The 13,272-nt window shown below is 29.8% G+C and overlaps 1 protein-coding gene and 1 pseudogene across 1 annotated transcript in view; one reads left to right on the top strand and one right to left on the bottom strand.

The window, feature by feature from the left end:
* LOC111624374 (plasma membrane calcium-transporting ATPase 1-like) overlaps positions 1-13,272 on the bottom strand; it is a 202,995-nt gene that overhangs the window by 87,004 nt on the left and 102,719 nt on the right. The window contains exons 3-4 of the mRNA XM_023367197.1: positions 1,975-2,025; positions 1,695-1,873 (exon numbers count right to left, since the gene is read on the bottom strand). Of these exons, the coding sequence (XP_023222965.1) occupies positions 1,695-1,854 (160 nt within the window). The 5' untranslated portion in view covers positions 1,855-1,873; positions 1,975-2,025. The remainder of the gene's footprint in view (positions 1-1,694; positions 1,874-1,974; positions 2,026-13,272) is intronic.
* On the top strand, positions 6,375-13,266 carry LOC111624388 (annotated as a pseudogene).

The raw sequence follows: 13,272 nt of genomic DNA, 5'->3' as shown, positions 1-13,272 counted from the left end.
AAAAACATACTCCAGAATATGATATTTTCATTAGAGGGCTCCTAAACTTAAATTAGCGCTGTAATTTCCTTCATAAGCAAAATGTTAGGCATCTTCCGCCGAATCACTATACATAACTTTATTTATTTCCCCCAAACATATTTATGTAGCTAAAATTAGTTTTAAGTAATGTTAAAAGTTAAAATTAGTTTTATCTAAAATCAAAACCTGTACAGCAGTAAATTAACTAGACAAAACCAGTTTTGTCTAGTTAAAACTAGAATTTACTGTAGTCAAAAATGAATTTGAGTTAAAACTAGTTTTAACTAGACAAAACGGGTTTTAACAAAGACATTCAGTAGAAACTAGTTTCAACTAGTTAAAACGCGTTCTAACTAAAAACGGGTTTTGACTGTAACATATATATAAATTAAATAACTGTAAATAATTTAAAAATTTAATAAAGAATAATTGACTAATCATGGAGATACTATACAGTGCAATTACAATTTATACAATTTGATTTTAAGTAAAATAATATGGTCTCATAATACAAAATAAATAAATCTTATTAGCATGTGTAAAAATTAATAAATTTTATATGTTCAAGTGAAATAGGGGAAAAAATAAACACATGCAAAGTTACCTCCAGTGATAAAAACAATCACATTAAACTGATCTTGTATATTAATTATCATATATTTCTATTACATAAATAACTCAGTTGAATTTTTAAAAAATTTATATAATAAAATATGTAACAAAAACATACCTGTAACTTTTAATTTGCTGCCCTAAATAAGGTAAAGTTCTTTACACTTGGCTTACATCAAAAAATTATTTTAATCTAGTTATTATATAATATATTTAAGGAAAGCCATCTGGAATTTTAATGTATATTTTATGTTGTGTGAATTTGTGCACATGCATTTCCAGAATGTAACTCACATTTAAATATGAGTTACAACTACACATTAAACAATTCATTGTTAATATAACATTTATAAGAGTTTAAATATTATAATGATTAACTAGTGTTAAATTTAATTTCAACAGTCTATTTTTGTTTAAATCTTAAGAAAAAACTAACACACATTTTTGAAGCCAGTTGTGAAAACTACATGACTTCAGGTATTTCAGGTTCCCATACTCAGAAAACAAAACACCAGATACACTGGTAAAAAATTTCTAGTGTTTAGCACTATTAATAATCATTTGCTTTAAAAAGAAAATCTTCAAGAATTCAATCAGTGATATAAAACAGTAATATGAAAATTCTGTTTTTCAGAACCACATGGTTCAACAGAGAATTTTTAAAAACCTAGTGTTAAATTTATTATAATAATTTCAGAACAAAATTCAATATGTTCCCTAGCCTGATAATGACAATTTTGTATCATTGAAAGTACTTGTGTTATAGAAAGAATTTTAATGCTGTCTGACAGTGTATGTATCTAGTATTATATAATATTTGGCATGGAGTTTAACACTATTTGTCTAAGAATTTTTACAATCCTAAAATTATGAAAATATCCAGATTAAAGACACTGGATTAATACCTAAATTATACCACAAACACTAATAATTAACAAAAGTTTTGTTCTTTTTGCTGGTTATTGTGTTCATGGTTTAATTTATTTAAAATCCAGATTAAAAGCAATACAAGCAAATTATTATGCAAAATATTTTCAATTTAGAATATTTAAGAGTCATACCATCTGTAGGAGAAGTATAAAGTTTTTTGCAGAGTTCTTGGACACCTCCATAATCTTCTTTTATCCTTTCAATAGCTTCACGACCATGGTGCTCCATAAGCTCCCGGAGCTTCTGGAGTGTGACACCATATTGTGCGGGGCGGCCATCAACAGTTGCCATGATAATTTCTTGCTTTCAGCTATAAAAATAAAAAGTTTAAAATTGTATGGCTTATTTTTATAATTGAAAATTATAAATTTCATAATTAAAAATGATTATTAACATTTTCAAAATACAAACCTTGGCATTACAGACTTAAATTGCTAATACTTGTTCTGAATCTTCAAACTCCTAACAAATAAAAATAAAAATTATAAATAAATTCATATCAACTAATAATAACTAGATGTATTAAAATTTTCAGAGTACCTATTAAATAAAATTTGTATAGCTTAAAGTGAATAAATATATTTAGATTTTCCTGAAAGGTTTAAAAATAATAAAAATATTAATATAATCCACATCTTTATTGTTAAGGTTATTTGTTTTATTCCAGGAATTTAAAAAATTTTTAATATAAAGCAAGCAAAGAAATAAAAATATACTCATAGGCTATATATATGTATGTTACTGTGAAAGACAAATTAGAGAATGTCGATATTCTCCGGTGAATGCCAACACATACAAAATACGTCGGTGAAAGACCAAATATTTGGTTATATTATTATACAATCGAACAATTGCCAGTGTATGTCGACAAGCACAGATAAGTTTTGGTGGAGGTTGAAACGACACCCGAGAAGCTGATATCAACAGAGGTGACAGTCTGTCACCAAATCCTTTGTGAGTAGCCGGAGGTAGGACAAGGTCATACCTCTCTCTTTTCCCAACAACGGTTTGAAGGAAACCGCCCACTTTGTCACTGGATGGCGTTTTTGTTCTTTTGATTCCACGAGGTGGGGATTGGTTTGTCAGGTTGAGTGGTGGAGGATGAGAGGGTTCATCAGTAAGGCGTCGGCGATATCCAAATAAAAGACACCATTAACAGATCAGTTCATAATCACGTAATAACATAATCAGTTCAAAGTTGTAAAGAAAAGTTACTTTCCATAGATAAGATTTCTTCTCAAGAAATATCGCTGAGAGAAGCAGCTGCAGCTAATTCAAAAAGTGGAGGGCAAGGCTATACATGCTGTCATTGCAAAAACGAAGTGTTCCACGAATAAATGCAGTTATAAAAGCAAGGTATTCTTGTCAATTCAAAGTGCCATAACAGTTTAAGTTGTTGCAATAAATAAGATTGTATAACATTAATCACACAATTTATGTGTAAGTTTATTATTGTATTATTTTCTTTAATGATTTAGAATGTACTGTTTGTTTTAGGTTCAACAGTTTTACATGTGCTGTTACTTAAACTTTCTCTTATTTTGACATATTAAAAAGTTGCAATTTTGTCTTAACGTAATAAAAATATTTTTATTCAACATTCACCATCAGTGCATGCTGAATGTCGACATTTGCCGGTGTAAGTGAGAAATAATGATATTTAGCAAATATTTCGTACATACACGAAACAACTGTGTGAATGCTGACATTCACCATATAATGTTGACATTCACCAGATAATAGTCATTCACAGTAACATATATATATATAATTTGTAAGCACACACATTACTATTGATACTAAAAATAATTTACTGTAATAAATGAAATGTAAATATGTAGATGATAATATACTAACTGAGGAATTAAAACTTTTCCATCAAAGCATCAAAAAATTGATTAAAAATATAAAGTAAGTAGAAAAGAAATAAGGTTTGTATTTCATGTGGCAATTTTAAAATGAATGACAAGATGTTTTTATAAAATTAATTTTATTACACAAACTTTATTAGTGGTAATAATTTTATTAAAAGAGAACTGTTTTTAATAAATGCAAAATCCAAAGTACTAATAATTATAATTCTGTTGTAAAAAAGGGCTGGCAGAAATTACAATTTAATAAAATAAAAATTTCAATACAAATACTAGTTGTATCTTGCTTGTTTGCCATGTCCAATCACCTGGAACAGGTGATTTGACTGGTGCAGAGCTGTAGCCTACAAAGAAAGGTCATCTCTGCAGTGAAGAATGGTTGTTCCAGGTGATTGGACATGGCAAACAAGCAAGATACAACTAGTATTTGTATTGAAATTTTTATTTTATTAAATTGTAATTTCTGCCAGCCCTTTTTTACAAGAAAATGTTATATTTTTAATTGTGTTGGGATTGTCACCTGTGGACATTTTAGACTATTTTACATATTTGTGCAGAGCTGTAGCCTACAAAGAAAGGTCATCTCTGCAGTGAAGAATGGTTGTTCCAGGTGATTGGACATGGCAAACAAGCAAGATACAACTAGTATTTGTATTGAAATTTTTATTTTATTAAATTATAATTCTGGTTAGTCACAATTTGAAAATCAAGTGTTGTAAATTTGTTAGTTTAATTTTGTTTGTTTGTTTGTTTGTTAATTACAATTTAATTAAATATATTGATGCTTAAACTCATTAGAACTATATAAATCTGAAAAATTAGCTAAACAGTACACACAACCAATGATAAACAAATTTAAAATTAAATATTTAATGAGTACTTTCACTTGTTACATTCAAGCTTCATCAGAATTTAAAAAAAAAATAAAAAAACAGCAGAATTTGATTACATAGAATAAATTTAAATTCAAAAAACACAGCAAAATACAATATAATCCAATCTTGCTAATCTGGTCCTTAGTAATTCAGTCTCTCAATTATCAGGCATACCCACCATTATAATATGTTTGTTTCTTATTCATTTTTTAAATGCATACAATAAACTTGTAAGATTAAATTTAATAATTACAGTTATCAAAACACTGTACAAATTTCACAACAACAAAGACAGTATATCTCCAAAAAACAATCAGTACCAAAGAACAGCAGATCTCATCATTCGTTACCTTTAGGCCTTTACACTCAGTAATTTGGCACGCTTGCCAATCTGAAAAACTCTTCTGGTAAAAGTAATGACTGAATTAACAAAAGTCTGATGTTTTAGATCCATGTACAGTTGTAACTACTAATTATTTTTTCATAAATAAAATAAAATATTCTAAATTTTGTGTTGAAGGTAGTATTACAAAGGTACTAAGAGCAGTTTCTGCTAAGAATATAATGAGTGAATTATAAAAGTGTGTGTATTATCTTGACATTGTTCCAATTAGATGTAAAACTAACCCTCATTAACTATTATTTTAACTAATGCTATATTTAATCTATAGTTTTAATATCAAAACACATATATTAAAGTTATAGATAATATAATAAGAGATGTTTATGACATGTTATATTGATGTGTTTACATATATATATTTTCAGCACATGCTACATATCCATCAGGTTTGATTATCTTTTTTGTAATTTTTATAACTCATTTTCCAACAAGTTATTTATATGTATATTTTATAAGAGAAGAGGATTTAATATTTCATAAAAGAAAAACATGGCCATGTAAATAAACAATTAAAAAAAACAGATGTATTAAACTATTGATATAAACTACAACATAAATATTTATGTTCCTGACAGGAAAAAATATATGAAACAAAACAATGTTACAAACCTTTCATATTAAAAGTACTTTTATCTACTCTATCTTAAGTGCTTTTAGTTATAACTCAGTTTATATTTTAACAAAACAATCAGAACAAACTTTGAAAAACTTAAAGCTTGCCCTGTCAACTTCATCTTCAATTATTCTATATTTTGCCCATTTACTTTTAATGTTAGTTTGGGTGGTGTGTCTATTAATTAATTCATAGACATTTACTTTAACATGTTAAAATTTTTTGTTAATATAAAAATTTCATATTCTCGAAATAAGTTTGCAGAATCACTTTTTACATTAGATTGTTCATTTCAAAAGCACTTTTATGTTCAACATAAAATCATTCACTTCTTGGCATTTTCAAATGTCCTTTTATAATATTCATGTAGCAATCACTGTATGCAACAAAATTTATAAAAAATCTTCATAACTTTAAATATTGTTTATCAAGAAATAACATGCATTGTTTAAAATACAATTGTTTTTAAAATTTTCCAAATAAAAAACTTCTAATAAACATCCCAAAGCCTGATGCATTGATACTAAACCAAACAATTACCGTAATTAATAGGGTTATTATAATGCAATTATTAATAATTATTGATAGATATTAAGTAATTTGGTATTTGAGGTAAATGTTAGGTGCCATCTCTTATCTAAATTAATAATTACTATAATTTAATGATTTATTAAAAATGTTAAAACAGTCTGGAATAAAAGAACTAGCCTAAAGCAGAATTTGGACCTGCAATCTCTGCTTACATAATAATAGCCAAATTAATTACAGCAATCATTTGGTTTAGTAAAAAAATTTATTTTTGATTTCAATATTTTGTTTTATATGTATGCAAATTATTCACATGGAAACATCTAGTTGAATTAACTGTTCAAAGTTACCATAAAATCAAATTAGCATTAATTAAATCTTTAATCAGAGTTAACACAATTTCTTTTTAGTATCCTCAACCTTACAGTGTACTTGTTTCATTTTTGCAACTTCTGATATTACTTTTAGAAAAAGTTTTGATCAAAAATCACTTTTTTTAATAAGTTAAATGCAATTGTACTATGGTTACATTGGAAATTTTGAACTGTCCCATTCCACAAGAATGGGTAGGCTTAATTTTATTATGATTCAAGAGGTCTTTTTAAGATATGTGATATTAAAAAATGTTTTAATTTTCAAAAAACAACTTACAAATGCTGGATTTGACAAATGACAAAAAATAACCTGGCTTGCATCAGATCAACTTAATGCAGGACTATTAATATGTCAAAAACATTTGTATATTCATTAAATTACTTGCTGGTGTAAAAATAATAATTTTTTTTTATCTTGTTTTAATTTTGTTGCATAGCTTTGGCAATATTAGCTCATAATACTTTATATAAGCCATCCTAACTTATATACATAAACACACAGTAACAAGACACACATTACAAAAAAAAATTTTTTTGAAGGCTATTTTAAAGACCTATGCAATTTAAATTTGAAGAAATAGTGTTTAGTTATATCATTAACTCCAAATTAAATAAATATTGGTATCATTTAAAAAACTGTTGCTTTATATAGCCAATTACTATTTTATTAGGTATTATTATTAACTAAATTTCAATACAATCATTAGAAATGGAATTTGAAATATTTCTATGAATGAATACTAGCTAGTATATCCTTATTGTACAGATATGAATATGCATTTACTCACTTTTTCAGATTTGGCACACATTGTGTACTAGCACATCCTCTCAAGTGTTAGCAGATTTTTCTGTAATTATTTTTTTTATTTAGTAATTAATTTAATCAATGTTTGTAAAAAATTTTTTATTCTTCTAAAAATTAAAGTTTGTATAATTGTTTATAGGTTATAACTATAGATATATAATTATGAAATATCAGAAAGTGTATTTTCACATAACAATAAATAGGTCTTTCTCTGAAAAAAGGAAAATTTTATTTAGGTAAATAATTTATTAATATCTGATAATGGAAATGTTCATATCTATGAACATGAACATTATCAGATATTATTACTAGGACATTGTGTGACTCATATCATGATAGGATTGAGGCAGAGCTGGAAAGAAACAAGTAATCCTTGCACTTGTTAGATAGAAAAGGTAATCCTGGTATCTGATGGTCACAGACAGGCAAACTTTGCACTTGCCATCACAAAGGATGTTACCTTTGTTTCTGTCAGCCATGGGAGAGGCAATCCTTGCAATGGCCAGGCACATACATGATCCTTGCACTTACCGACACAGACGTGATCCAAGAACATAGTAAATAATGCCAATGTCCACCAGTGGCTAAGTGAATAATGCCGCTGAACACGGGTAGTTGTTTATGAGTTTGTGTCTGGTCAAATGGAGTTTTCCAGATTTTCTTCGTGTTAGTAATTCCTAAATAGAAGCAAATTTTCCATAAAAGACCACCCGAGAGTCATTCACTCTCAGCAGATCACCCACATGTTGCATTGCCATATATGAATAAAACCAAAACTAACAGCAATTGACACCAATTACTTTGTGGTTGTGGTCTGTTTGCTTTTTGCATCTATTTTCTGTTAGGTGCATGGCATGCAATTATGTTTTTTTATTTGACCTCTAAATTCCATTAAAGGAGCACAAACATTTATCACTTTGACCCCCACTTTATAATCAAAAACAAAATCATGGAACCCCATTTCCTACATTTACATTTATCACATTTCTGGATTCATCACAATCAATAGAAAATGGCAAAGTTTTAATCAGAATCGGACTATCAAATTTTAAGGAACAATCTCAATTCTGTAAGCCACATAGATGTGCTAGTGACCTTGGGACATCGTACAACAAAGTCATGCACACTAGTGAAACAACCTTACATATCAAAAACAAAGTCATGGACCCCCTTTTTATTTATTACATTTTTCGATTCCTCATCACAATTAATGTAAAATGGTAAAGTTTAATCAATCAATCAAAATCAAACAAACAGATTTTGAGAACAAACAAAGTCTAAGCCACATAGAATAGTCTTAGTTATTGCTTCACCTTAATAATACAGAACATTTACACAAACATATGGCATTAATTTATATCATTAAGTAGTATGTATGATGATGTCGATTTAGTATTTAGAAAGTAAAAACACATTTAAATCCTAAAAATGCAAAATGGTTCAAAAATAAAAAAAAATTATTGGAAAAAGTTCATCTTCAACTGTTTGATACTCCAATATGGATTTATCTTTATAGAATTATTTAGCAAGGCTCTACAAAAATAATAAGTTAAAAAATTGTTTAAAATGATTTGTATGTTTAAAACACACAGTACTTCTACTCAGACATTTAACTTGTACAAATTTATTCAAAAATCAATCAAATTTTCTAAAGCAGTATATTTGAAATCAATTTGTTCCAGAAGATGTTCTAGCTTTCATTCTTTTTAAATTGAAATCTGCTTCTTTGTCCTCAAAAAATTCATTTAAGATGGCCAAAAATGTTTGAGAATTAAAATTGTACTGCATGTTAACAGTCTTAGTAGTAGTGGTTTATTACAAATGCAGTTTTCAGAGAAGTGCAATTATGTTTAAAAACTGAAACTCTACATTTTAACAATTTATTTTCTATTATTAAATCTGAAACAACTTAATTAAAACTGGAGCATCTTTTTTAAAAAAGTAATTTCAAAATGACATATCAGAACTCATATTATTTGGGGTCTTAATTCAGCAAACTTGGAAGATTATAATAATTTGATAACAGTTTTAATACTTACAACATTGGCATTTAGAAACATCTGCATCCAATGTTGGAAATTCTCACAATTTGTTACAATCTCTTGATACAGATTTCTGCTTCCAAAATTTCATGCTCCAGATCTACAATTGCATATACATTAAGTCGCCCGTATATAAAATATCCTTCAAGAAACCATCTATACAAAGTAATCAGATGAATTATGATCTGAAAAATACAGTAGCCAGAACCAGACACAAATAATTCATTTTGCAAAATGAAAAAAATGCTGTCCTCAAAATATTCATTAACATGCAATACTGTATTTGTAGTATGAAGTTCAATAGTGTTGGAAAAACATCTCTGCAAAATTAATACGTTTCTTTCTTTGGAACAGAAGGATTTCCTTTTAAATGGCACCAACCAGTATTCAACTGGACAAAGGTACCAACTGGTATTCAAATATTGTCAGAAATATTTCCCTAACAATACATCATGTTAATATTGTGCATTTTTGGCAATATAGTAACATCTCTTACACCAAGTATTCATTAACACAGTTCGGCAACCTTTTAGCAGTGCTGTGCTGAACCTAAGTTATAGTGTTGTTCTAAGCGCCAACATGATTCTACCAATTTTATTATATATATTATCAAAATTGTTTTAATTATAATGGATTTCAAAAATAACAACTTAACTTCAAAATTATATAACTGAATTATGTTCTTACAAGTGAAGTGCATGCACAATACATAGATATAAATATACAAACAAGTATTGCTATTACAACACATTGCTTGTATATTTATATTACAGTGCAAGAGAATCGTGGTGGTTGATGCACCACTTAACTTGAGTGTTTGTTGATTATATAAAATAACCAAAGCTTTATATCTCACCATAAAAATTTATTTACATCATGTACAAGATTTTCTTTTACACTTATTGAGTAAAGCTCGATCAATTACAAGCATGCGTCGAAACATCCACTCGTCATGCTTAGCATAGCCGAGAAAGGGGCAAAAGATGGTGGCGGACAGCCTGCACATGTTTTTATACTGTCGTGCCAGTGCCACCTGGATTTTCAGATGTAGTGCTATGTTACAATTATTCAGCCGCCACAATCGTTTTTAATATACCATGTCCTATATTGAACTATGGCTTCCATTAAAATGTGTAGTTAATAATTAAAATATAATTTTTATTACAATTCTATTCAATCAGAATGCCACTGAAAATCATCCCATGTGCCACATTTGGCATGCATGCCACAGGTTGTGAACCCTTGCATTAGCACAAACATTTGTATTCAAACAATGCACCCATCAAAGTTACAATAAATCTAATCATTGTTTTTTAGATATTGTTTTTTTAGCCACACTTCTTGTTTTTTCAAACTATTATTAATTTACATGTTAAACAAATTTTGCTCAATTCACTGAAAAGTACTAGCACTACAGGTTAATTATTCCACTAAAAACACTTGCTGATAAATTATATATAAATTATCTTTGTCACTGTTGTTTCATGACATCTCTAATATTGGTAATATACATCCCCAAGCTTGCTAAACTCAGATACCAAATATAAATTTTGACATGTAATTTTTAGAATTAGTCAATTACAACTAAAGCAACATTTTTAGATAGTATATTACTCAAGTATACATTTAACAGTTTTAATTTATGTTCCTCCATTTTTTAATAATTATATTATGCTGATTTTAGGCTATGATTAGGGGAGGGTGGATGAAAGAAACAAGGGATGAAAGGGACAGTCTCTATAACTGCTAAATTACTTATGGAGATTCGTTATTTCACAGATAGATAACACTAGTAGTCCATAGTTTTCACACGTTTGTAGGGTCCAATACACTAGCGCCAGTGTTTGGAATTCCCAGATGAGCAGAAAACGCATGCAAAAGTAAGTTTTCTTCATTTTTTACATTTAGGGGAAAAATCTCAAACATAGTCATTGAATAATGTACTTAAATTGGGTTAATTACTTTGAAACCTCTAGAATATGTTTATTTAATCAGTTTTAAATTATATTTTACTGTCAGAAAGTTAGGTTGTAGTTTTGGTTGCTCGAGGCCTGGGGGTTGAAAGGGACAGTAAAATACGGGATGAATGGGACATGTCCCTTTCAATCCCATATTGACATGTTTTTGGCATGCTCTAATGCTAAATTTTTTTAATAGAAAAAAATGCCTCGAAAGTATAAGAAAAAGAAACAGAAAGAACGTGTGATGCCAGAAGTGATTCAAAGGGCAATAATTGAAGTTGTCGAAAAAGAAGCATCAATCAGGGCTACAGCCAGTACCCACGGAATTGCAAAATCACATTTGGCTAGACTTGTTTCAAGATATAAAAAAAGATAATGTAGTGTATTCACTGCATGTGGGTAACAGGAAAGTTTTTACTACAGAGCAGGAGGCAGAATTAGCATTGTATTTAATGCAAGCATCATCAATGAATCACGGTTTAACAACACTGCAAACGAGGGAATTGGCTTTTCAATATGCAAAACTTGTACAATCAAATACAATTCTTAAAACCTGGTTTACTAATAACCAAGCTGGTTTAGATTGGTTGCAAGGCTTTATGACCAGGAATAAGAATTTGTCTGTAAGAATACCCGAAACAACAAGTTTGGCCTGAAGTACAAGCTTCAATAAAACAAATGTCAGGAACTTTTTCAAGAATCTAGAAGATGTTATGAAGAGATATGAATTCACTCCAGACAGAATATATAATTGTGATGAAACAGGTTTCACTACTGTTCACAAACCCCCAAATGTCATTTCTAGAAAAGGGGAAAAGCAAGTAGCCCAAGTGACTTCTGGTGAAAGGGGGCAGTTAGTTACTGTTCTTTGTTTCATAAATGCGATGGGAAATGCATTGCCCCCTGCATTTGTATTCCCAAGAGTTAATTTCAAGGATTTTATGCTGGCAGGAGCACCTGCTCAAAGTCTTGGACTAGCCCATCAGAGTGGCTGGATGACAGCTGAAAATTTTTTAAAGTGTTTGCAACATTTCTCAAACTTTGCTGGGACATCTACAAGCAATAGCCATACAGTACTCCTAATTTTGGACAATCATGACAGCCACATTTTTATTGAATCAATAAAATTCGCCAAAGAAAATGGAATAGTGCTGCTAACTCTACCTCCACACACCAGCCAATGACTGCAGCCACTGGATGTTGCCGTCTATGGACCATTGAAAAGCAGATACAATGTTGCTGCAAAAAATTGGATGATCAATCATCCCGGCAAACCTATGACGATTTAAGATGTCCCTGCTCTTGTTAGCGAGGCGTTTGATGCATCTCTTACACAAAACAACATTTTATCAGGTTTTGCAAAGACTGGAATATACCCGTTCAATAGTGAAGTTTTCACGTATGACGACTTCCTGCAAGCTGAAGTTACTAATCGCCCTGATCCAGAAAATTCACCCACAGCCGTAACACCAATGGCATCTGCTTCCACTTCTGATGTGCCTACTACATCTTCTGTGCCCAAGACACTTCCTGTTTGTCCTCAAGCGTCTACAAGTGGAACAAGTGTTCTTTCACCTCAGCTTGTCAAACCATTCCCAAAAGCTTCTGCACGGAAAACAGCGAAATCTAACAGAAGAGGCTCAACAAGGATTCTTACTGATACTCCTGAAAAAGATAAAATCCAGCAAGCATTCCAGGAAAAAGAGGCGAAGAAGCAAAAAAAACGAGTCCAAAGAATGGAGGACAAAATCTAAAAAGCAACTGTTGCAACATATTCCAGAAGGAACTGAAAGTGAAGATGAAGGATCTCAAACCAGCTCTTCCTCAAAGTCTGATGCAACATCGAGTGAGGGATCTGATATCGAAAACAGTGTCAAACATATTCAGCCCAATGATTTCATTTTAGTCAGATTTGCAAAAAAAACTTCTGTTGTTTACTTCGTGGGAAAAGTTTTAAAGAAACTGAGTGATGAAGACTTGAAAGTCAAGTTTATGAAAAAAATATTAGGATGTTACAAGTTCATATTTCCTGAAGAGGATGATATCAGTGATGTCACCATGGAAGATATAGTTTTAAAGCTACCCCATCCATCCCAAGCAGGAGGAACGGCAAGAGCAAGCAAACAGTTTATATTTTCCATTGATTTCACCTCATATCGGCTGGGATAGATTGCGAAAAACATTCTATTGACCAAAGAAAGACAGTTTAATTATGTGAGAGCCTACTAATTGTGATA

The sequence above is a fragment of the Centruroides sculpturatus genome, unplaced genomic scaffold, assembly GCF_000671375.1.
Source record: "Centruroides sculpturatus isolate CEXI.00-Female unplaced genomic scaffold, Cexi_2.0 scaffold264, whole genome shotgun sequence".
In the NCBI taxonomy this organism is placed as follows: Eukaryota; Metazoa; Arthropoda; class Arachnida; order Scorpiones; family Buthidae; genus Centruroides; species Centruroides sculpturatus.
This window is presented reverse-complemented; position numbering and strand designations above follow the sequence as displayed.